Source organism: Pan paniscus, chromosome 3, assembly GCF_029289425.2.
Source record: "Pan paniscus chromosome 3, NHGRI_mPanPan1-v2.0_pri, whole genome shotgun sequence".
NCBI lineage: Eukaryota > Metazoa > Chordata > Mammalia > Primates > Hominidae > Pan > Pan paniscus.
This window is the reverse complement of record NC_073252.2, coordinates 91,774,569-91,797,506: the sequence shown is the minus strand read 5'-3', so window position 1 is coordinate 91,797,506 and position 22,938 is coordinate 91,774,569. Positions and strand designations below refer to the sequence as shown.

Genomic DNA, 22,938 nt, shown 5'->3' with positions numbered 1-22,938 from the left:
AAGTCAGGGCACGTGAGTGATAGCTTTAGTTTAGGGCCAGCTTTATGCTAACTGACCTCAAAACCAAAGATGTTTTAAGCTATGCTAATGGCGTCTTGGTAAGAAGCAGTTAATAAACAAAAATATAAGTAAAATCTCAGATTTTTGGAATTGAAACCCATTTATAAGTTCCTTATATTTTTCACTAAAAGTGAGTATTAAAGCCCAATATTTGAGAAATAAAACTGGAAGGAAATAAAATTATCCTTGTTATTAGTCTTATTTACAGCCAAACTCAATAAATTAAATTTATGAGAATTTAAGATATCTATTAATCATAAGAGGAGAAAATATTTTTTCATAGGATCTGGATTAGCTGTCACAAGTTAGAATGGAGTATGTATTTTTTTCATTGTGCTATTATAGTGTTCCTCACTGAAAAATATTTTGATGTGCATCACTGTTTTTCCTTCTCCCTTCTTATTTCAAAATTCAATAAAAAATATCCATTAATGCAATATTATCACTGAGACTTTAGAGGATTGAGACATATAATTTTATGGTTCCCACAGCAACTGTAATGTAGTCATCCATCAACAGATATAATAATGCAAAATTTTAATATCATATAGAGTAATTCAAAATATAAGGAGCTTGGGGAGTCCTTACTTTCCAGATTTTTAAAAATATGAGTCTCAGCTATAATGTTGCATTAATGTGGTCTTTTGCATTGAATCAATGTCAACGGAGATACCAGAAGCTTATTCCACAAAGAAAACACTACAATGTGACTTGATTAATTTATAATTCATTCTTCACATATTTAGAATGTATGCTCATTCACACAGGTAGGAAGCTAAAATTCATCTTTGCTAAAGCCAAGCTTTTCCTTATAAATGCTGCTGATCAATTTTGCATATAAGGTGATAAGAAGGAATCCTTACACTACTTTTGAAATCACCCTTTTGAAAAAAATACATTAATGTGCAACAATTCATATGCAAATGAGAAGCCATATTTATTGTGCATTAAAGCAGATCCTTTCAGGAGTCGCCTCAGGCATCAGTTAGTCAGCCAAGTTCTAGTTATAGAAACTTTAAGTTTCTTTGAAGCTATCCATCACATAAAATTGTTTAGGAAATTCAGATTGGTTTTTGTTTCAATTTGTGAAGCTTTAGTGAATATGACTTCATCAGTTAAAACATTTTCACCCCTTTGGTCCAATGGAAATAAGATAAATTAATCAAGATTTAGCTTCAGATTTTCTTTAATTTATAAGTATCATACTTCTTGATGAAAACAATGCTCAGGCCACTATAAAAGAGATATGTGTAATTCTGTAATTATTCTTTCAGATATTGAGATAAAATTTAATATGGCCCTGAAGTGAAGCTGACTCCACAGTAAAGGAGAAAAATTGAAATTTGGATGTTTTCATGATGTGGATTTTGGATTTGATAAGCTTGGGGCCATCGAAGAGCTTCTATAGATCTACATGAGTAGAGAAAGAGGCAGTCACTAGTGGTGAAGAGAAAATTCTGATCATTTTTATTACAGTATTGTATTTTTGGGGGGCTAGTCTTAGAGATACGAGGAATTTACTTACAAGTTAAACAACTAAGTGAAACAAAATGGTAAGTATCTCTGTGAACTGGTCAAAGGAATCATGGCCTTTAAAAATCACTGAATTAAAATCTATTCTGAGATTTGAGAGAATTTCAAAGCCCATTATGGTATATGAAATTCTAAGTCTTTCAAACACTATAGTCTCCTCTTTACTGAACTGGGGATATCCTAAAATGGAAATTGATATTGATCTTACCAATTTTTATATTTCACAACTTTATTTTTAATCTTCAAGAAATGAAAAAACAAGGACCACCCCCAACCCATTATCCTCCCTGGGATGGTCCTCCCTGGAAATACAGCCTGCTTGTTGATTCAATTTAGAGCCAAATCTCTCAATCAAGTACCTCTTTTGACGGAACCCGGGAGCCTTTCCTCTTGTTCCACCACGTCTCCAGCATGGCTATGAAGCAGGAGAGGACAATTCCAGCAGCCAGGATACAAAAGACCCCTGCAAAGCTCTTTATGTCCAGGGCGCCTCCTTTCTGCTTTGTGTCCACTGACGAGTACAGGTCACACTGGCCATTCTTAGGCCACCATTTGTGCTTCAGGATGTCCATGTCACCATTCTGCTGAAGCTCCAGGATCCTTGGGATAAAGAACATAAGCGTGTGTTATTACAGACATAGTTATCGCCCTGGTTCACAACACATCCATTTATAATCCCACCTCTGTAGGATGGTGGCTGTCAAAGGGAAATGAATATATAGATCTGCTTGTTTTAGATGGAATGCTAGGAAACAGAAAGTCATCATTGCTTTGATTCTACAGACAGCATTGCACCACACTGCTTTCCTCTCTCTCTTCACCCATCCCACCCTCCCATCTTCCTCTCTCCTTTTCTTCCTATTCTTCTTCTTCTGGTTTCATTCTATAATTCTAAATATTTTCCTCCTGGTTTGCTTCAGTGTGTTTTTACAATCACAATTCAGAGGCACTGTTTTTACATGCTTTCAAGTTGTTGTAGTTCTGTGTCCCTTTCCTACATCCAGAATGATACTCTGGATCTTAATGCTTTTATGAAGAACGTTTTGCTGCTTAGAGCAAGATGCTGGCGTAATGTCACCCAGCATATGCTACACACAAAGAAATTCAATTAAGAAGACCTATTATTTAACACAGTGTGAGAGGAAGCCTTGGGATAAGTTTCAAGTTGATAAAATACATCTTTTTTGGTTTTTCGCACAACTGATCTAGTTTCCCTTTTAATGCCAAAGGGGAAGTAATCTTACCTTGGAAAACAAGAAGAAAAGCTGACCAGAGGCTTTCAGAAGTAGTTAAATTCAAATAGGAAAAACCCTCTTCTTTTTCTTCTGCTGCTTCTTTTTCCCCTCCCCAGAGTCTGAGGGTAGCTGCACACTGCAGCTTTTTAAAGTGTGTTTTTCATAGAGGAATTATTCTCAATTCCCAGTGCTTCTTAGGCTCTACCTGAGGCCAGCCTAGATGTGGCCTTCCTCCAGCTATGCCCTTTTTCACAGGGCAAGGAAGATCAGACCAAGGCTGTGTGCCTGTACAGAGTGTGCATCGTCCTCTGGGTTCCCTGGAATTTCCTGGCCAAACAGCTTAGTGCTCTTCCAGGGCCTGCCAGGCCTATTCCCAGGGTTGTCCTCCTGGCAGAAGATCTTACAGCCATGGGTGCACCATAGCTCTATAGGGTGGAGTTTGTAGAGAGTGTGGACAGAGCTCAGATGAGTGAGCTCAGGTGTATACAGCCTTGTGTAGGAGACACTTCAGCGTGCAAGATGGAGCTGCAGGTGGACAGAAAGGGCCCCAGAGCCCTGTGCTCCTGGGTCAGTTCAGACCTCCTGGCTAGTCACATAGAAACTTAAACCTGGCCTCCCAGGGGTCATGAAGGTATATTTGTCCAGATAAGAACATAGAATATATTATATCAAACAGGTTTTAGTTTAATGCATAATTTTTACATAATTAGACTTGGGGTATGTGAACCTATATTTGTACTCTTGCCCAAGGTCTTGGATTATTTGGGGTGAGACTGCTCAAAATTTAAGAGTTCAGAGAATGGAGTTGTAGTGACCTTTTTACCTGTTTCATGTCATCCACATGGCTAGAAGAACAAGCAACATGATAAAGGGAAGAAGATTTTGTGCATTGGAAGTTGGGTCAGTGTTTAATCTGAGTTAAACTAGAGTGAGACCAGCCCTTAAGGCTCTGGTAGAGGGTTGGTCTCAGGTCCCTGTCATCTCTCCCAGACGTTCCCACAGCCTCAGCTCTGGTGCCCCGTGCCGGCAGTCCAGGACTGAGACTGTTCTGAAACCTCCCCAACAACCTGGACCTTTTCTCCTTGCTTCCTATGAAATGTATCTGTCTAGAGCGTTGCTCTAGAAGAGCAATTAATTTGATTAATTGAATTTACTAAAATGATTATGAATATTAATGGGTTATATGTCACCCTTATTCCAGCTTCCATTCCAGAAAAAGCCGTTTGCATTTCCAGAATTTCCAAAAGTGCATTTCACAGCAAACCAGTACCTACAAGGCCTCTGTAAGAAAAGGGCCGTGTGGTTATTAATTCTGAGAAACACACTCTTGGGAATTTACAAAGATGTCAGCCTATTAAAGACTCTCAGAAGACCAGCAGAAAAGAAAACTACATGATTTTGTTTAACTCAGCATTTCCCAAACTTATGACCTTCATTCCCCTTCTCTCATTTTGCTTTCCAAGTAACAGGTTTAAGAAATACACATGGGAAATAATCTCTTGATCCAAAGAAGCAACTACTTGTAGAAATTTCCAGCACTGTGTTAGGCAACACACAAAGATGTAATCATGGTATCAAAATTACTTTCCTGGCCTATTCATGAATATCATTTAAATGATGTTGGTATTGCTCGTCGATAGGTGTAAAGCTTCAGTTATGCAAGAGGGAAAAGTTCTTGAGAACTACTGTACAACATTGTACCTATAGTTAGCAATATTGTATTGTACATTAAACATTTTCATAGAATAGCACTCATGTTAAGAATTCTTACCATAATAATAAAAAATAATGGCACATCCCTTAGGTATTTGCCCACCTAAAGGCTCTAGGTAGTCAGAACACCATTGATTACCTTGGAGGAAAAATTTAGTCATCTTTGAACAAATAATTCTTTTTAAATTTGAGTTTATAAGTACTTTTAGATATAAAAGGCAACTACAGCAACATTTGCTTAATGAGAATACATCTGGGCACAAAATGAGATCCTGTTATCCTGCTCTCCTATTTGCATCACACCACATTGGTCAGTAGCCTTGTGATATGGTTTGGCTCCGTGTCCCCACACAAATCTCACCTTGTAATAATCTCCACGTGTCAAGTGCAGGACAGGTGGAGATAATTGAATCATGGGGGTGGTTTCCCTCATGCCGTTCTTGTGATAGTGAGTCTCACGAGATCTGATGGTTTTATAAGGGGCTTACCCTTTGCTCAGCGCTCATTCTCTCTCCCACTGCCTTGTGAAGAGGTGCCTACCACCATGATTGTAAGTTTCCTGAGGCCTCCCCAGCCATGGGGAACTGTGAGTCAATTAAACTTCTTTCTTTATAAACTACCCAGTCTTGGGTATTTCTTCATAGCAGTGAGAGAACGAACTAATACACTGTGAAAGTGTAAGAATTTTCCTTTATAGCACTTATCATCATTTATAATTACTTGATCAGTCTGTTCCATTTTCGAGAGTGTGTATTCATCATCTTCCATATTGCCTACTACAGAGCAGGTGCATATTTATTGATGGAATATACTCAACACAGTTTTGGTAAATGAATCCTAAACTCTGATATCAGATCCTATTCTTTTTTCTTACGATTGATGCTGTTTTCTAATTTATTCCATTCCTGTTTTATTCATCTATCCATTTAATAAACAGTTGAAGAATGACTTCATTCCAGACATTTCCTTGGGTAAAAAATTTATTCTAAACCACGACTGCACATTCCACCAGAGTGGCTTGAGTGACACTGTGAGGCCATTTTTTTAATGCCCTCAATTCATGTTCATTTATTCCTTCCTTCATTCAGGAACTTAATTACTGCCTACACTTTCTTCTCAGTGGTATTTGGGGCCCTTGCATTTCATTTTATTTAATTTTGTCTCCTTATTCTTTCTAAACTTGGAAAACATTTTGACTTTAGAAATAATTATTGAAATATATATATATATATGCCTCATATATATATATATTATACCTCACCTATTTAAATTCTAATAGGAATTAAAAGCCTTAAACCAAAAAAAAAAATCATTTAATTGCAGAATTTTTAGGTTCAGCCAGCTGAGCGATAGGAGATCATCGAGGGGAAAGAAGGAAGCACCCTCTCTAGGTGCTTCAAGTACCAACATGCCACAAAAATCTCTGTATGGTTTATTTTATGCTCACGGCAGCACAAGTGGCTGGGGCATTGCAGGGAGATTTCATCTTTGGGGATGTACAGAGAAATTGGACCATCTGACCCCTCAGTCACCCCTGACAACAGATTCCCGGAATACAGGCTGGCATGGGCTACAAGTGTTGGAAGGGAATGAAAGTGTTCTCTAAGTCCAGAGTTCTGTCATAACATTTTGCTACAAAATCTAGTGCTCCTGGAAATTCCATCAGAATGGTCTCACTATGGCCTCCTTTTTATGATTTAACAAAAACCCAATTTAAAGATTATGTAAAGCAAGTGTGGTAAAATATAATGCACTGCCTGGAAGATGAATAGGATGAATTCTTATAATAAGCAAAGAGATATGTTGTCAATCTTCCCAAAGCACTGGCCCTTTTAAATTGAACTTGAAAAATAACCTAAAGAATTGTACCTTGTAATTATAAGCAACAATAATGTGTGTGTATGTATGCGAGTGTGTGTGTGTGCGCGTATGTATGACAATGCAAAAATTGAGTTGCAAAATTCTTAATAAACACAAGAAAAACTTTTGAGTTTATGGAATAATAATGTTCTGTTTGGTGTGCAATTTCCACAAGATGGCAGTATTTGCTCATAGAGAGCAAAGAGTTACTGTGGTTATAGTTAATCTATGGGATTGAAGTGCTGAAGTATAGACTTTGTGGGGCTGTAAATACTTAAACTATTAGAAATAAGTTTAGCTATTAGACTGTGATGAACTACTGGCTAAAATCTCTTTTTGGAGTATAGTCAGAAAAATTCCTGCTATTTTTACCCCATGGTGATGCATAACAACACTTACTTTTGAGGGTCATTGTGGTGTGAATTAATAAGACCACACATGACGGTCTCAGTGAGCAAGATGCATGAAAAGCTCATTACCTGGCACGTGGAAGGCTACTGCAACTCTAAAGCTAGACTTATTATTGTCACATGTATCACTATTGTTCTTTCTTTGGACCTGTTCCGGTACATACTTCTTAATGGAGAATTATATGCCCATATGATCAATGAATGATTGATTCACTGACAAGGACATCTCATTTCCTTTTTTTCATCCAAAATATTAAAACATTTGTGATCCCACTGAACAGAAAAATTTTAGAAGTCCATAAAACTTAATTGCAATTTGAAAATGGCTGATAGATCAATCTGCATGCACTGATTTCTTTATTGGTATAAATGAGCAAATTTCAGGGGAAGGGAGTAGAGGAATCAAAAGATCCTTCTTTCATATTAAAATTAAAGAAATCCAACAGGTTTAGGCATTCATCTTGAAGAGCCTTTTACTTACTTTGAAGATGATAGCCTCATTTGTGTTTGAGACTCACACTAATTTTTGATCCCTTACCATTTTTAATCAGTACTCTAGGAAATGATTTTCAAATTAATTTATTTGTTACAAAACAGGTTGCTGAAAGTTGGATGCAAATTTCTAATCCCACATAGGTCACTCTGATTTTGTCCTTAAATACCATAGCTGTCAATAAATTCCTCTCAAACTTTTCTGGAATCATGGCCCATAGGTGAATTCCTACTGAACCAAACTAAAAAAGTTACTGGTTATCTAAGAAAAATGACACCTGCCTTTTTAGTCATTTCTACTAGGAAATTAGAATGGGAAAGGTTGCAGACATTATTTCTTCCCCGTCTGTTTCTCCTCCCCCATTTTATAGATGAAGACGCTAAGTAATCTAGCATAATGATTCCCTAGATTTTTCACATGGAACACACAATCTCACTGCTGTAGAGTTTAAATGACTTTTTAAGTTGCTCACACAGATAATAAATAGTTGAGTTGGGCTTAGAACTCAGGTATGCCTTCCAGCACATTTCTCTCCATTATCTCACACAGCTTCTAATATGTAAGTATGCAGAGAAAAGCTATCTTCTTTAGTTTCAGAGATTTCTTAAACCCTGAGTAAACCTCTCATCAATATGTTTCCTCTAAACCAAACAATATAATTATAGTGTGATAGCAAATTTATTCATGCTACAATTTGGGTATGCAAAGAAAATGTAGCTTTTCTCTATAACTTAATTGATCTTACTCAGGAGGACTGTGCCTACTGAGCAGTGGGGAAAAAACTAAATTTAGCCCAATATGATTTAAAATTTAATCTCATCTAATAATTTAACATGTCTCTAGCTTTAGCTCAATCTACTTGAGAGAATTACTCAATTCTTCCCGTTTCTTCTCTTTTCCCTTACTCTTTTTCAAGATGGTATCAGGATTTATGGAGGACAGCATTATATCCCTGAAATTAGGGATTTAGGGGAAAGATGGTGGCTGGTCTCTTGCAGGTCCTTGAATTCGCTTTGGAAGCTCTCCTTTGAGGTGGGATGGGCTTGGGTTCAGTTTTAGAGATTAATAGGTGACTGCTGCTAAAGTCTGCAAAGGCTATAGGTGCTAAAAGTTGGCTAATGTAGGGCTTATGGGCTCCACCCTGCTGACTCAGCCTCCTTTGGTTTGTTGGGGTGCTCTACATCCTTCTGAGCCTCTGCCATTTTCTTTATCCAGCCCCTGATGATTCTGTAGCCCTCCAGACGGTAAGATGACCTCGCCTTGTTATTCACTATGGAGGGGCCCAAGGCAGGTCCATATGCTCTAACCCCGCATGCGAGGCACAGGAAAGAAAGGGAGGCCTGGGAATGATTATTGAACCTGTGCTTTTTCCTGACCCTGCTGCTCTGCATTCTTAATGATCTGAGGTCTTCTCTGTTGTTAAAGAGCCTGGTGTGCCCTGGGAACTCCCCCAGAGACCCTAATGGGAAGAGAAGCATTAGGTCTTCTACCCTTGTTGTGCCTTTCAATCTATCTAATGCCTTCTTGCCTTTCTCTTCTCCCGACCTCTGTTAGAATCCTCTGGTCAGAAGAAGTAAGGCTTCCTTTCCTCTCCTGAATATCCTTCTTACACCCTAGGTCTTCAAGCTTCTTGTCCTGTCATAGTGAAAGATAATTATAGCTATGTAACGCCAGAAACTTTATGATATGAGACCTTTTGGTACTTCTTCAATTTGGAAGTATTGAGGCAATTTGGGGGTAGAAATTCGTGAGGATAAAATAACCATTTTAATATTTCAAAAATATTTTATCAGTACATACTTATGAGTTTTATGTAACCAAAATTAAAAAGATATTTAGGAGAGAGTCCCATTACTCAATACTGTTTAATGTCAGTTATCACTGAGAAAGAAATTTTGAAATTTCTGAAAAAAAGTTATTTTTTTCACACACTGAATAAATCTATTTTGGCTCATAATATCCACATTATTAAATTCATTTTCTGGGTTTTCACAAAATTTTCCTCTCCATGGTTACTGAGAAAGTATTAATAATAGCATGCAGATGATTTTCAGAAAAAACTTTAGCTCAATAGGTTTTTCATTCATTCATCAATTTTTTCATCCTAGCTTTGGAAAACGTAGGTAAACTTGCATCGAAGCAGAAGCACTTCTCAAAGATTAAGACTTAAACAATCAAGCATAGTGGCACTTTGATTGGCAAATCTAATATTACAATTTGCATATCAGAGTTGTAAAAACCAATTCTATCAACTTCCTGTGAATCAATCATCAATCGATTATTTTTCTTAAGCAAAATCTCTTAGTGATCAGTTGGTAACATTAAGTGCAACAAATATTTATTGATAGCATCTAATACCTCAGTAATATCAAATAATGTAAGGGAAACTATTAGGAGCTATTTCCTTTGTTTAAATTGAACTTTTAACTATTTCTTCTAGCTAGTTGAGCCAAATGGCAGTTGCTTAATTTCAATCCACCAAGAGTTTCTATCATATAGGTTAATAGCACTTCATGGTATTTCAAATAAATTCATAACTATCATCTTTTAGACTAGAGGTCAGCAAGCTTTTCTTGTTAAGGGTCAGATAGCCAATATTTTAGACTTTGTGGCCCATATGGTGTCCATCACAACTACTCAACTCTGCCTTTGTAGTGTGAAAGCAGCCGTAGAAAGTAAGTAAACACGTGGGCTTTATTTGTAAAAACAGGCAAGCTGCCAGAATGACCTTCTGGCTATAGTTTCTGACTTATTTTGGAAACCTCAGAGAAAATAACTCTATAAGCCAACAAGTTCTCATTTCACTGATAAAGATATTGAAGTTGAGATGGCTTAAGTGATCTAGCAAGTCCCATCATTGGAAAGTATGAGTCTGTTTTAGAACCAGAGATGATGACTCCTATTCCAGTGCTCTTTCAATAGTGTATTAATATGTATTAACATGTAGTAATATCTGTTATGACATGTGCATCTTTAAATGAGTACAGAGCGATCATGTGTTGAGTCCATATTTCACCACGCTGAGAGAGAATTTCACATATGCACTGTATATGAACAATTGCCACATAATCCTTCCAGTGAATTTTGAATTTCTTTGGTTTTCTGATTATATTGTAATATATATCTGAGCATTTATTCTGAGATTGGAAGTGCCCATGTTCCAAAAGATGACTGCCTCACTTATTCAAGATGAGGTAGTATTTGTCTTCTGAGGGTTGTATTTGCTGAATCATTTTCTAGGCATTGGGAGCTTGAGCCTGAAGTCAAGGCGATATGAGCAGATATTACACTCCTAAAATAAAGAAATTCCAGGGAAGTGATTATGATTTACTAAGAACGGGTAAGACAATGAACTGAGGCAGAAATGGGTGTGTCTCTTTTAATCAAAGATATGAAAATGGTTTTTAATTATGTGTGACCAGAAGTACTGTAAATTAATTAGTAGTTTTTTAGAATTGGTAAAGAATTACTACACACGCTTAATGAGAATGACAGTGTGTTAGTACTGGATCTGGGAGATGGGATCACATTTAACTCCTGCCGGTGAGGTGAAGTGGTCTGCCCAGCTCCCCACTGCAGGGCTGAATACACAGGCTGGATTTAATTATAAACTCAGTTATTGCTGAAGGCTGCTGCATAGCAGAGACCTGTTTAAAAAGAGAAGTTTCCTGTGTTGCTTCAAACCTGATATGTTACTTTCAAATTTGAAAAAGGTAATTTGATAAAGTACTTAATCGGTCAGATCTGGTTTATTCACAAAACAATGTCTATGTCCTTATGTAGTTACTAGTGTCTTCCTAAGGCATCCATTCTGTGTATGGGGAAAAAGAAACAACTGTGAACTTTATTCAGAGTACCTATTTTCCAAAAGAATAGCAAAAATAAACACATGCATGATGCTGCAGTTTATAAAGGACTTTTCAAAACAGTGCATATTATTTGATTTACTTCTTAACCTTGTGAGGGAGGAATGATATTGATTGACTGATTGATCACTTCAAACCCCTCCTCCCTTTGACCCTGTACCTCTTACTCTTGTAATAGCCTTTAGGAAGTCTGATATTACTAATTCTCCTTTTACAGGTGAGGAGATTGAGGCTCAGAGGTGAAGAAAAGTTTCCCAAGGCCACATGGCTGGAAAGTGATACATTCTGCTTTCAAACTCAGGTCTTCTGGCTTCTGTGCTTTTCTTGAATACACCATCAAGATCTTTATTATCTCTAAAGAAAATCTGTATAAATGGAAGCACTCTTTATTTCCTGCTTCTTTATAAACTGAGAGTCTGCTACTCAAGTCCCTTGGCTAACACGTGTTCCACTGTATCCATTTACAAATATTACACTTTGTATGACACATCTTTATGTCCCCAGAGAGCCACATGAGTATCTCATGAGTTCATTAATCGCTTTGTGATTAAAGGTCAGATGAATTCATTATCATGGGGGCACTTAGGGTGCTTTGCCAATGTTATCAAAACAAGGAAGTGTGTTCAAAATAAGGAAGTGGTGTTCTGGAACCTTGTCCTTACTTAACGTAAGTCAACACATTGTGAAGTTTCCAATCTGTGTTGTGTAGGCTCCTCTAGTTATTCCAATTAACTTTTTTCTTAGAGTTTAAACAATTCTCTATAAAAGCTACACAATTAAATAACATTTAACTGTTTTGAAAAGCACATTGTTTAATCTTTAACATTTAGAACAACATTTATGTTCAAATTTTGAAGAAATTTTTGTTGGCTCTAAGAACCATCATAATTTATAGACATGTTATTTGGTAGAAAATGAACCTTAAATTTGAAATATATGGTGCCCATTCAAATTGATCTCTCTAGGTTAGAGTCATCTCCTTCAACCATAAGTCTTGCACTGCCTAAGGGGGCAAAATCAGCCCTGTTCGCGGAGAAGCAATTGCTTAAAAAATCAAATTAGCAACATGACGGATCTCAAGACTTTGGTGACTAGTGAACTTTAATTATTATATATTTTATGTGTTTATGCTGGCAGTAAAAGTCAAGCACTCATTATAGAAATGGCAGACATGATCTTTCATAAAATGAGTACTGGGCGGCAAATGAATAGATAATCAGGGTAATGAAAGCAAGCCAGAAAGATGCTAGAGAGCTGAGAAGACCCAGACAATGGCTCCCACTGAGATAGAGGGCATAATTGCAATTGGAAAGAGAACACTTTTGGTGATCTTTTAAAATGTCAGCTTCATCCTTAAGCTCAGTGTGATATTTGGGTTATAGGGTAAAGGAGAAAAAATATTTCATTCTGCAGTGAGAAACTGGCAACGATCATCTCTGTTTAGAGTCACTCTTCATTTTTCTTATGCAAAACTTTCAAATGCATGTTTATGAAAAGGTGTCATAAAGTCAAACTTATTTTGCTTTGTGTATAGTATATATGTTATGCATTTATGTATATTTTCATATCCTTGAGTCTGACAATTAAACTTTAAAATAAGTGAGATCCTGAGTTGTATGCTATTTGTAAAATGGATAAAGATTGTGATATGCAGCTTTGACATACTCTTAGGAAAGAGAAGATTAAGAAGGATACTTTTTGAAGAGACAAACATTTTCCTTAGCATTTGCACAAATTCTAAACTTCTAAAAAGTTGAATAATAATTTAAATATAAGGAAGGAATTCATTATTCTGAGAACTACTCTAGTAGGCTTTAATAGTGGGAGAATTATTTTATGATGCAAACAACATCTAAGTTAGAGGTTGTACACTGATACATATTTTAAAAAACTCAGAGCATATTTGTATTACAGTTTGTGGATAAATTCAGTGCACATAATAAAAACTCTCAGCCAGGAGTGAGTTAGATCATCAATAATAGTACAACTGTGGGATAATAGCGTTACTGTTTTACCCACATTTTCATAGATGGGAAGTCTAAACTATTTTTTAAAATTATATTTTAATTTTTAGATGTATTGTATTTAGCATTATTACAGCTCTGAAATGAAGTGCTTCAATTTTCTTTTTTAGTAGAGTGTTTAGACAGTAACATAACTTTCTCTTGAGGTGGCCTAGAATCACAGGAGAACAGTTTCTCTTCATTTTAGACATTTTAAAAAGTGAATTCTACCTGCAAACTTCTTTCCATCATGAATCCAAATACGCTATGAGGTTCCTTTTTCTTTTTCTTTCTTTTTCTTTTTTTTGAGATGGAGTCTCGCCCTGTTTCCCAGGCTAGAGTACAATGGTGCGATCTCGGCTCACTGCAACCTCTGTCTCCTGGATTCAAGCAATTCTCCTGCCTCAGCCTTCCAAGTAGCTGGGATTACAGGCACCCACTACTATGCCCAGATAACTTTTGCCTTTTTTAGTAGAGATGGGGTTTCACCACATTGGCCAGGATTGTCTTGAACTCCTGACCTCAGATGATTCACCCGCCTCTGCCTCCCAAAGTGCTGGGATTATAGGCGTGAGCCACTGCAACTGGCTAAGGTTTTTATAAATGGAGGAAAAAAATCCCAAAACTGTTCCTTGGATGTTAACCTCCAATTACAGTACTGTATAGTTCCACTGCAGGGTGGTCACATGCCCGGAATGGGGCAGCACAAGAGAAGGCACCGTGCAAAGGTCACCAGACCTTGGTTTTAGAAGGATGGTCAGTTTAGGAACAACATTTTGGAATAAGTGTTGTCTTAGATGAGAAATTAGGAATTAGCAGAACAGGTGATGGCATGGAGATTGGGAAAAGAGTACTCTAGGTAGAGGAAGCAGTTTGCGCAAAAGTCCAGCAGGAAGAAAGTACAGGCATTCTGAAAAGACGAACGGAGTTCCCTGAGACTGAGCATGAATATGGGGAGAACCAGAACCACGCTGGAGAAGCAAGGCCTGTAAGTTATTTAAGGAGTTGAGACTTGATCTTGAATTTAGTGGTGTTTTTCTTTCTTTTTTTTGGATGTTAGCCTCCTTGAGGGCAGATACTAAACTATGCACTATTAATTTTGTATTTCTAACCCCTGACACATAATATCCTTTAGTAAATATGAGTGAATAAGTGAATGACAAGAGGGCATTCTTTTCTCATGCTTCTGTGAAGACCATCTCTCAGAACTCAGATTCCATCTCCTCTGCAAAAATGTTCCTGAGAACTGCCCATTTAGTATTGAACCATACACTGCCTTGAGACATCTCCGTTTTCACTCTGAATTATTATTTATATTTGATGCATGTTTTTCTTCTGATGCACCTCTTATATTCTCAATCAGGCTATAAACTCCTTGAGGACAGGAATCTTAAAATATGTATTTCATCCTATTAATTACACCACAAGCATTGTGACTTTCCTTCTGTATTTGCTCAATAAATATTTGTTAACTTGATTTGTCATGGACGTAAAAAACAAAAGCACTCAATCTCATGTTATTATGGACTGAATGTTTATGCCCCTCCAAAGTTTATATGATGAAGCGCTAAGCCCCATTGTAATGATATTTTGAGATGGGGCCTTTGGGGGTTAATTAGGGTTAGATGAAGTCAGGAGAATGGGGACCTGATTTGAAGGGATTAGTGCTCTTATCAGAAGAGACACCATCATGTTTGCTCTCTCTTTACATGAAGAAGAGGTCCTGTGAGCACACAGCAAGATGGCAGCTTCCCTACAAGCCAAGAGAAGAGGCTTCAGAATGAAATCTACCTTGCTGAAACCTTGCTTGATCTTGGACCTCTAGCCTCAAGAACTGTGAGAAATAAATTTCCATTGTTTAAGCCACCCAGTCTGTGGCATTTTGTTAGGAAAGCCTGGGCAGACTAAGAAACATAGATTGTGAAATACGCAGCACAGCAGCAATGTCATGATTGCAGAGTGATGGGTGTCACTTAGGGGCCACTTTCCCTTTTAGCACTTTTCCAATTTTGGAATGTTCCTTCTGACTTTCCTCCTTCTCCCTCTGAATCATATCTGGAGTGAAACTAATCTTAGACCCAGAAGCTTTAGAATGTATGCTTCTTCTTCTCCTCATTAATAAGTAAGATGTTTTTAAAAACTAGGATACATATAAATGTTATATCCTTCTTTTTAAAAATATCACTTCATAATTTGCAAAGCATTTCTATTGTCATTATGGTGTTTCATTTTTTACCACACAGTCAATAAATTAAAACAGATAAGTACCAAATTTTATTATTTACTTTAGCAAGCAAATTCTTCATATACAAGCTTTCATTAACTTAACTCCTGTGTTGTGAAAATAATAAGTTAATAAAGATTAACTGTGTAGACAAAAAGCAAGAGAGATTTAAACTACTGAAGAAACTGAATTGTTTTCTAGCACTTCACATATGATAACTTGATGTTACAAACCTGGTCAACTACTTAAACTGATTGATTATGTCATTATTTAACATAAGATCTTCAAAAACTTTGTTCTAAATGGTGATAGCTAGCTTCACTTTAGTTGGTAGAAGCCGACCTTCGTTAAAATTGTAACATCATTAAATGTATAGCATTTTATTTTTAGGTTAATATAAAACATCAACTCTTTGGGCATATGTTAACACTGTTTCCTTAGTAGGAATAAGGATTCCTTAAGTACACATGTAAATTTTAAATAGACTACCTGGATTCCTAAGTAGTTTCAGGAATAAATCTGATTAGTAAGCTAGAAGTGTTAGCTATCTTTTTTTAATAAGGCAGCAAACTGAGGTGATCTGACATAAATGGTTATTTATAAAAAATTACATAATGTGATACAAAGTAGCAGTGAGTCTCATCTAATTCCATGCAGAAAGGATAATTGATGTGTTACTGCTCTACTTCACAATTTAGTTTTCCCACGCATGGGAGATATGCTGGGAATTAGTCTATTCCATCTTCTTAATGAGACTTATCTATTACTTTAGATAATGTATCTATTTTCTTCAACCAGCAGGACCAACTGCTTATAGGAGTGAAGTTCTCAGCAGTTATTCGAAATAAAATTTACCAATAGATATAAAAGGAATAGCCTATCTTTCTATGTGTCTATGTGGCTAGATAAATGAAATGGTGTGGATACGTTGCTGTTATGAAAGGGATGTTACTTGCACCATTCCTGTGCAAGTTCATGAGAACTACTTGCTATTTTCCATGATAATGGCAAGAGCTATATGCACAACAATGTTTACTTACTTGATGATATTATGGGATGCTTCAGTAACTCAGAGAAGAGGCTTGATAAAAACTGAGTGCCATTCAGTCCTGATAACAATTGTCAGAGGGACCAAGAGGCTGGTCTCTTTATTCAGAAATAGGTCTGGTAATACCGTAAATGTGTATGTACAAAATGCAGGCAGTTGCAAAGCCCTCTATTTCTCCACTTTACCCCAACCCTTGCATACTCAGCTTCTCAAATCTGTTTTAAACCTTTATGAATTAGAAATGAAAGCAACCCAGCTAAGTAGGCATCTGAAATACTTATTATAGGAGCCCTAATGAATAATTGTAGAAGTGCAATTTACCCATGTTTGAATAGCCAGTTATATTTGTCAGCAACTAAATTGCTCAGAGTATTGGTAAATTGTGGTGAATCTTTACCTTGTATATGGTGGTAAGCAATACTGGATACTACACTCTGTCTATTTGTTTCTAGATGAGAACAAAAAGATATACCCTTTGATAAAAGTATACTGATTTACAACTCAAGCTATATAGATCACTGCAAATAATGGCATTCCATATATAACAAATGGACATACTGTCATAGAAAGAAGAGTAACGTGAGAAACAGATCCACTTTGTAGATATTATTACTCTTATGGTCTTTCTATGAGAGGCTACACTCTATGAGATAATAGTTGATGCATTTTGAAGTAATTTTTCTGTAGTTGTGATGAAAAAAGAGGACTTGTACTGTGACCTAATATTCCCAGTAGTGCCTGAGCTGCAACACACATTACAGAAAATTACAGTCATGTACCTCATAATGACATTTTGGTCACTGACAGACCATATATATAAGAGTGGTCCCATAAGATTATAACACCATCTTTTACTTTATCTTTTTATGTTTAAATATGTTTACATACATAAATACTTACCATTGTGCTACTATTACCCACAGTCTTCAGTGCAGGTTTGTAGACTGGAAGAAATACACCTATACCATATAACCTGGGTTTCATAGGCTATACCGTCTAGATTTGTGTAAGTACACTCTGCGATGTTCATAAACAATGAAATCACCTAACAATGCATTTCTCAGAATGTATCCCCATCACTAAGTGATCCATGACTGTATAAAAGTTGATTCCAAATTCCTTATGGCATTAAGCACTAAATTACAGCTCAGTGAGTCTTGATGCTGGCCCAAAGGGCTCTCAAGATTCCCCAGGGTCTTTCATATATTGGCACTATTCACAATAGCAAAGACTTGGAACCAACCCAAATGTCCATCAATGATAGACTGGATTAAGAAAATGTGGCACATGTACACCATGGAATACTATGCAGCCATAAAAAGGATAAGTTCATGTCCTTTGTAGGGACATGGATGAAGCTGGAAACCATCATTCTGAGCAAACTATCGCAAGGACAGAAAACCAAACATCGCATGTTCTCACTCATAGGTGGGAACTGAACAGTGAAAACACTTGGACACAGGGTGGGGAACATCACACACTGGGGCCTGTCATGGGGTAGGGGGAGGAGGGAGGGATAGCACTAGAAGATATACCTAATACAAATGACGAGTTAATGGGTGCAGCACACCAACATGGCACATGTATAAATAAGTAGCAAACCTGCACGTTGGGCACATGTGCCCTAGAACTTAAAGTATAATAATAATAATAAAAAGAATTGGTCTAAGATGCATAACAAGATAAGCTGGTACTGGGGAGAACATCTCAGAGTATGGAAGAAAGAGAAGAGTGGACATTACAACCTAATGTTACTAATCCTAGCCTGAGAACTTTGGGTAGAGTTCTTAAGCTTCTAAATAAATATGTTTTAAACATTTGGATTCCACTTTCTTTTAGCTCTGGGTGAAGGCTGCCTGTAGGCATGTAGATAGGAGGTGTAGCAAACAGCATTCAAGAAGATCATATCTTGAATACCATCAAGATATATCTTGATGGTAGGGTCAGTTTAGTCTCGGCATCCCTCTGAGAATCAGTGATAACTATTTATTTTCTTTCCCTTCTTGTCCTACCCCCAGGCCATTCTTATCACTTATCACTTCCACTTATGATAAATCAGGATATGACCCATATAGAAAACTAACGGTTCCAAAGACTCCAAAAGCATAACACTGATATACCAGGTGTTGAGTGAGCACAAAATAAATGGACAATATGGATTTTACCTGCAAAACAATGTGCAAGTACACAGATAGATGGAAGGATACATATAATAAATAATTTATGACCAAAGAGAAGTCAAAGAATGATAATGAGGTGTGGATAAGGTTTAGGAAATTTTAAGCAGGGAAAATAATTAAAGGACTGAGATTTTTGGAAAAGGAGAATGTAACAGTTAAGAGTATGAGTATTGGCCAGGCGCGGTGGCTCATGCCTGTAATCCCAGCACTTTGGGAGGCCGAGGTGGGCAGATGATGAGGTCAGGAGATCGCGACCATCCTGGCTAACACAGTGAAACCCTGTCTCTACTAAACATACAAAATATTAGCCGGGCGTGGTGCCAGGCGCCTGTAGTCCCAGCTACTCAGGAGGCTGAGGCAGGAGAAGGGTGTGAACCTGGGAGGCGGAGCTTGCAGTGAGCCAAGATTGCACCAGGGCACTCCAGCCTGGGTGACAGAGCAAGACTGTGTCTCAAAATAAATAAATAAATAAATAAATAAAAGAACAGTATGAGTATTAGATAGGAAAACGTGGGTGAAATTCTGTTATCATTACTTCCTGACTATGTACTGGCAAGATAACATGATCCCTCTGAGCTTCAGTTTTCCTAATCCCTGGAATGGAATATTTATCTTAAATTGTATTGTATATGCAAAGTGTTCACCACATTATGTGGTATATATTAAGTTCTCCATACCAGGCAGCTATTGTTATAATCATTATAAAGACTAATGTGGTACAGCCACAGTAATACAGTGGAGTCCATTTGCAATAGGTTTTCAGTTTTTCCTTTTAGAACCAAACATTGACATGAACAATGTATAAGTCCAAACACAGTGCTGCCTAAGGTCAAGTGCCCATTCTGATACTCTAGCCAAAAAAAAAAAAAAAAAGAATATAATGTTCAGGTGTGCAATGGCCTGAATGTGTCCTTCCCAAAATCATAGCATGCAGTATTGGGAGTATGGGTAAGAAAGCAGGCAGCTGTGGAAAGCCTAGGAAAATAAGGAGGCGGCAAGGAATGACAGCATGAAGCTTTTAGGAGGGCAAGCCGGGTTAGAGGCCTTGAGAAGACAGTGGGGACAGCCTCAATTTCAGTATCACCCTTTAGCACATTCTTAACCGTGTTTTCGCTAACCTCTCACTGACCTGGGTTTAGTTTGAGGGACAGAATGTGATTTGGGGTGAGGACACTTTCATTTCAATACAGCTAGCTCACTCTCCAGATCTCCTGTCAAGTTGAGACAGAGGATGCCACGGAAGGCCCTGTCACTGTACAGCAAATTCACAGCTGCACAGGAAGCAACACAGTAAATCATTGTCCTTCTCATGAAGGCTGCAATCAATAATGCCACAGGAGCATTTCCCCCCAAGAACCAGAAACTGCCTGGAACTGTGGGAGACCCATTGCAATACTGAGAATTTGATGTGGAAAAATGAGAGGAATAAAAGAGTTCACTCACCAAGAAGAAAAACAGGTGAAAAGCAACACCAATTAACTTTAATTATAGAGTCTCATTCTCACCCTAGGGGAATTCATATATTCAGATGCCAGCTACAAATCAACAAAGAGCAAATGGATAGATCTGTTGTTATTTATGAGAATCTGACTCCTAGACTTTTCATGAGATCAAATTTGAAATTTTATACTTGGCAAAAGAAACAAGGTTGTTAATAGACATGAAGAATTCACAATAGTTAATTATCCTATTGTCAGTGATATTAAAAATTCACTTTTATTGATAATGTCAGTGCATTTTCATTTATATAAGCTTCTGGGAATTTAAGAAGAATGACCCTAGCCTAGGTATAAACTGGCCTTGGAAATTGCAGTGAGAGATATTGTAGCATAATGGACCCTCAGTTTAATTCACCTCTAGTTATCCCTGTAAAACATGTTACAACTCTTCCAACTTTCTCCACATTTCCCAAACCTTGAACTGTATTTTCACCTGTTTGATTCTTAGCAGAAGATAATATTTCATCCTTATTGAGAAGATCACTGGCTAGGAACTACCTCATCTCTTTTAAGTGACACCACTCTTTCTTCCTTCTATCCTAACTCTTATAAAATGTGTCTCGATGCCTGGTCAAGACCACCTTTTTGTTTTTTTTGAGACGGAGTCTTGCGCTGTCACCCAGTCTGGAGTGTAGTGGTGCGATCCCAGCTCACTGCAAGCTCTGCCTCCCGGGTTCACGCCATTCTCCTGCCTCAGCCTCCCGAGTAGCTGGGACTACAGGGGCCTGCCACCATGCCCTGCTAATTTTTTGTATTTTTAGTAGAGACCGGGTTTCACATGGTCTTGATCTCCTGACCTTGTGATCCACTCACCTTTGCCTCCCAAAGTGCTGGGATTACAGACGTGAGCCACCGCGCCTGGCCAAGACCACCTTTTAACAGAAAGCCTTTTATTTCCAATTGTACGTGACTATTCTAGGGATTTCCTACTGGGTGATCATTGGAATCACTTGAATTTCCTTGGCTACAAGTCAGAGATTCTTATTTACTATTTTTGGGTTGGTGTCTGGGAATCTATATTTTTAAACAGCACTTTCCCAAGGGGATTCTGATACTAAAGCAGGTTTGGAGAAACCACTAATTGATCCATCTTTTGAACTTTCCTTGGAAGTTTTCTTATAATTTTGTGCTTTGTTCCAACACTAAAGTAATGTGTTTTATCTCTTTGAAAGGATTACAAGCTCCTTAGGCCAGGTAATGGTGTCTTATAGATTTTGTGTGTTCTGTAGCACCAACTACAGTTGTTTGCACAGAGGATGCGTTCGATCAATTTGCTGCATAAAAAGCAAAGCTCAAGAAAGGGAACTATATAATGTGTGCTCACCAATGGCAGTAGTAGTCATGATAGTTAACACGTCTCACATTTATTGAGCACCTATCTCTTCACCTGCATTGTTCACTCTGTAGCAATTCAGTTATATAATTCTCGAAATCACCCAGTGAGGTAGTTACTGACTTTATCTCCATTTTTCTATATTTAGAAACTCAGGCATAAGGGAGTGAAGTAATTTGTGTTAGCTTAAACAACCAAAGACTTTTTTGTTTTGTTTTGTTTTTGGCTAAGAGATGGAGAGCAAAAAGCATTGTGAGGGTTTCTTAAAGAATCATTACTTAGCTCTGTAGAGGGGGATGACGCCACTTTGGCAAAAGTGGTCAAAGAAAGTGTCATAGCGGAGGTGGCTATTTGACTAAGGCTTTATGTTTATAACATGTAGAGAGTGGGTGTATGAGCATTTCAGGAGAGGGCATGGCATGAATAGCATGGTGGTAGACTAACAGCCTCGGTTTGCCTCTCTGGTCCTTTGTCAGCTGGAGGAGGCTCAATGCCACTTTCTCCCTCCTGTATATGTTTGAATCAAAGAGTGAAAAGGGGGCAATGAGTGGCAGGCCAGCTCTGTGAAGCACAGAAACTATGATTGTTTTCCTGTCAGTCACTGAACTTTCACTTTCCCCTTGAAGAGTCATCCCAGCAACACTTCTGTCTCCTTCCTCATCAATGCCTTATTTTGTAAACAATCATTTCCCTATATCTTGCAACTTTTATAAACTGTCTTTTAATTCAGTCATTCCTCTAAAAGCCCTTGTGTCATAAAGGAAATGAGGACATTTTGAACAATACCTAAGGGCAAATTTAAACTAACAAAATAAAACAAAACGTACATGTTTTTAAAATACCCTAACCTCTGCATATTCTCTCTTCTTCTTTCCCCCACCTCAGCCACACATGCATGCATTTGCTCACACACAGTGAAGGAGGAATAAAGCAGGGATCCCCACCCCCACCCACTTTTGCTACCTTACTAATGCAATGAAGAAAATCATCAAGACAAAGTCAGTAGTTTGAGCTGAGGCCAAATGATGTGACTGTAGTGGAAGAATACCCCTACCTATGCAATGGTGGCTCCGGTTTGCTTAACATTTATTACTTGGTAGGAGTTCTTGCCAACTACAATGAATTATAAAGATACAATGCATTTGTCACAATGATCTATGTTTTTCTTTGGGCTTGTTCCTTAACATAAAAAAAAAAAAGCAAGAAAAGTAATTCAGTACTCCTCCTTGCTTTGTCCCCTTATTGTCCCTGTCAGGCTTCATATCATGCCAGACCTGGCAAGAAGTAGAATGGATCATTTGGCACACATTAAAGTTATTTTTTTGGGGAGCCTAAATTAAAGAAAAGAAAAAAGATCCATAGGGCATTTTGAGGAGAGTACGCATGATATGTTACACACATGCCTTTAAGTAAAATCTTGGTTTCGATTCCTGTAATCACTTAGTGCCTTCAGGCGTTTTTCTTACTAGCAGAAATAGCTC

The 22,938-nt window shown here is 37.5% G+C and overlaps 1 protein-coding gene across 5 annotated transcripts in view; it reads right to left on the bottom strand.

Moving 5' to 3' along the window:
* The window catches only part of GRID2 (glutamate ionotropic receptor delta type subunit 2), a 1,507,251-nt gene that overhangs the window by 38,650 nt on the left and 1,445,663 nt on the right, over positions 1 to 22,938 (bottom strand). For all 5 annotated transcript variants that reach the window (XM_034958923.3, XM_055111628.2, XM_003829901.5 and 2 more), the window contains one exon: positions 1,953 to 2,193. In XM_034958923.3, the coding sequence (XP_034814814.1) occupies positions 1,953 to 2,193 (241 nt within the window). The remainder of the gene's footprint in view (positions 1 to 1,952; positions 2,194 to 22,938) is intronic.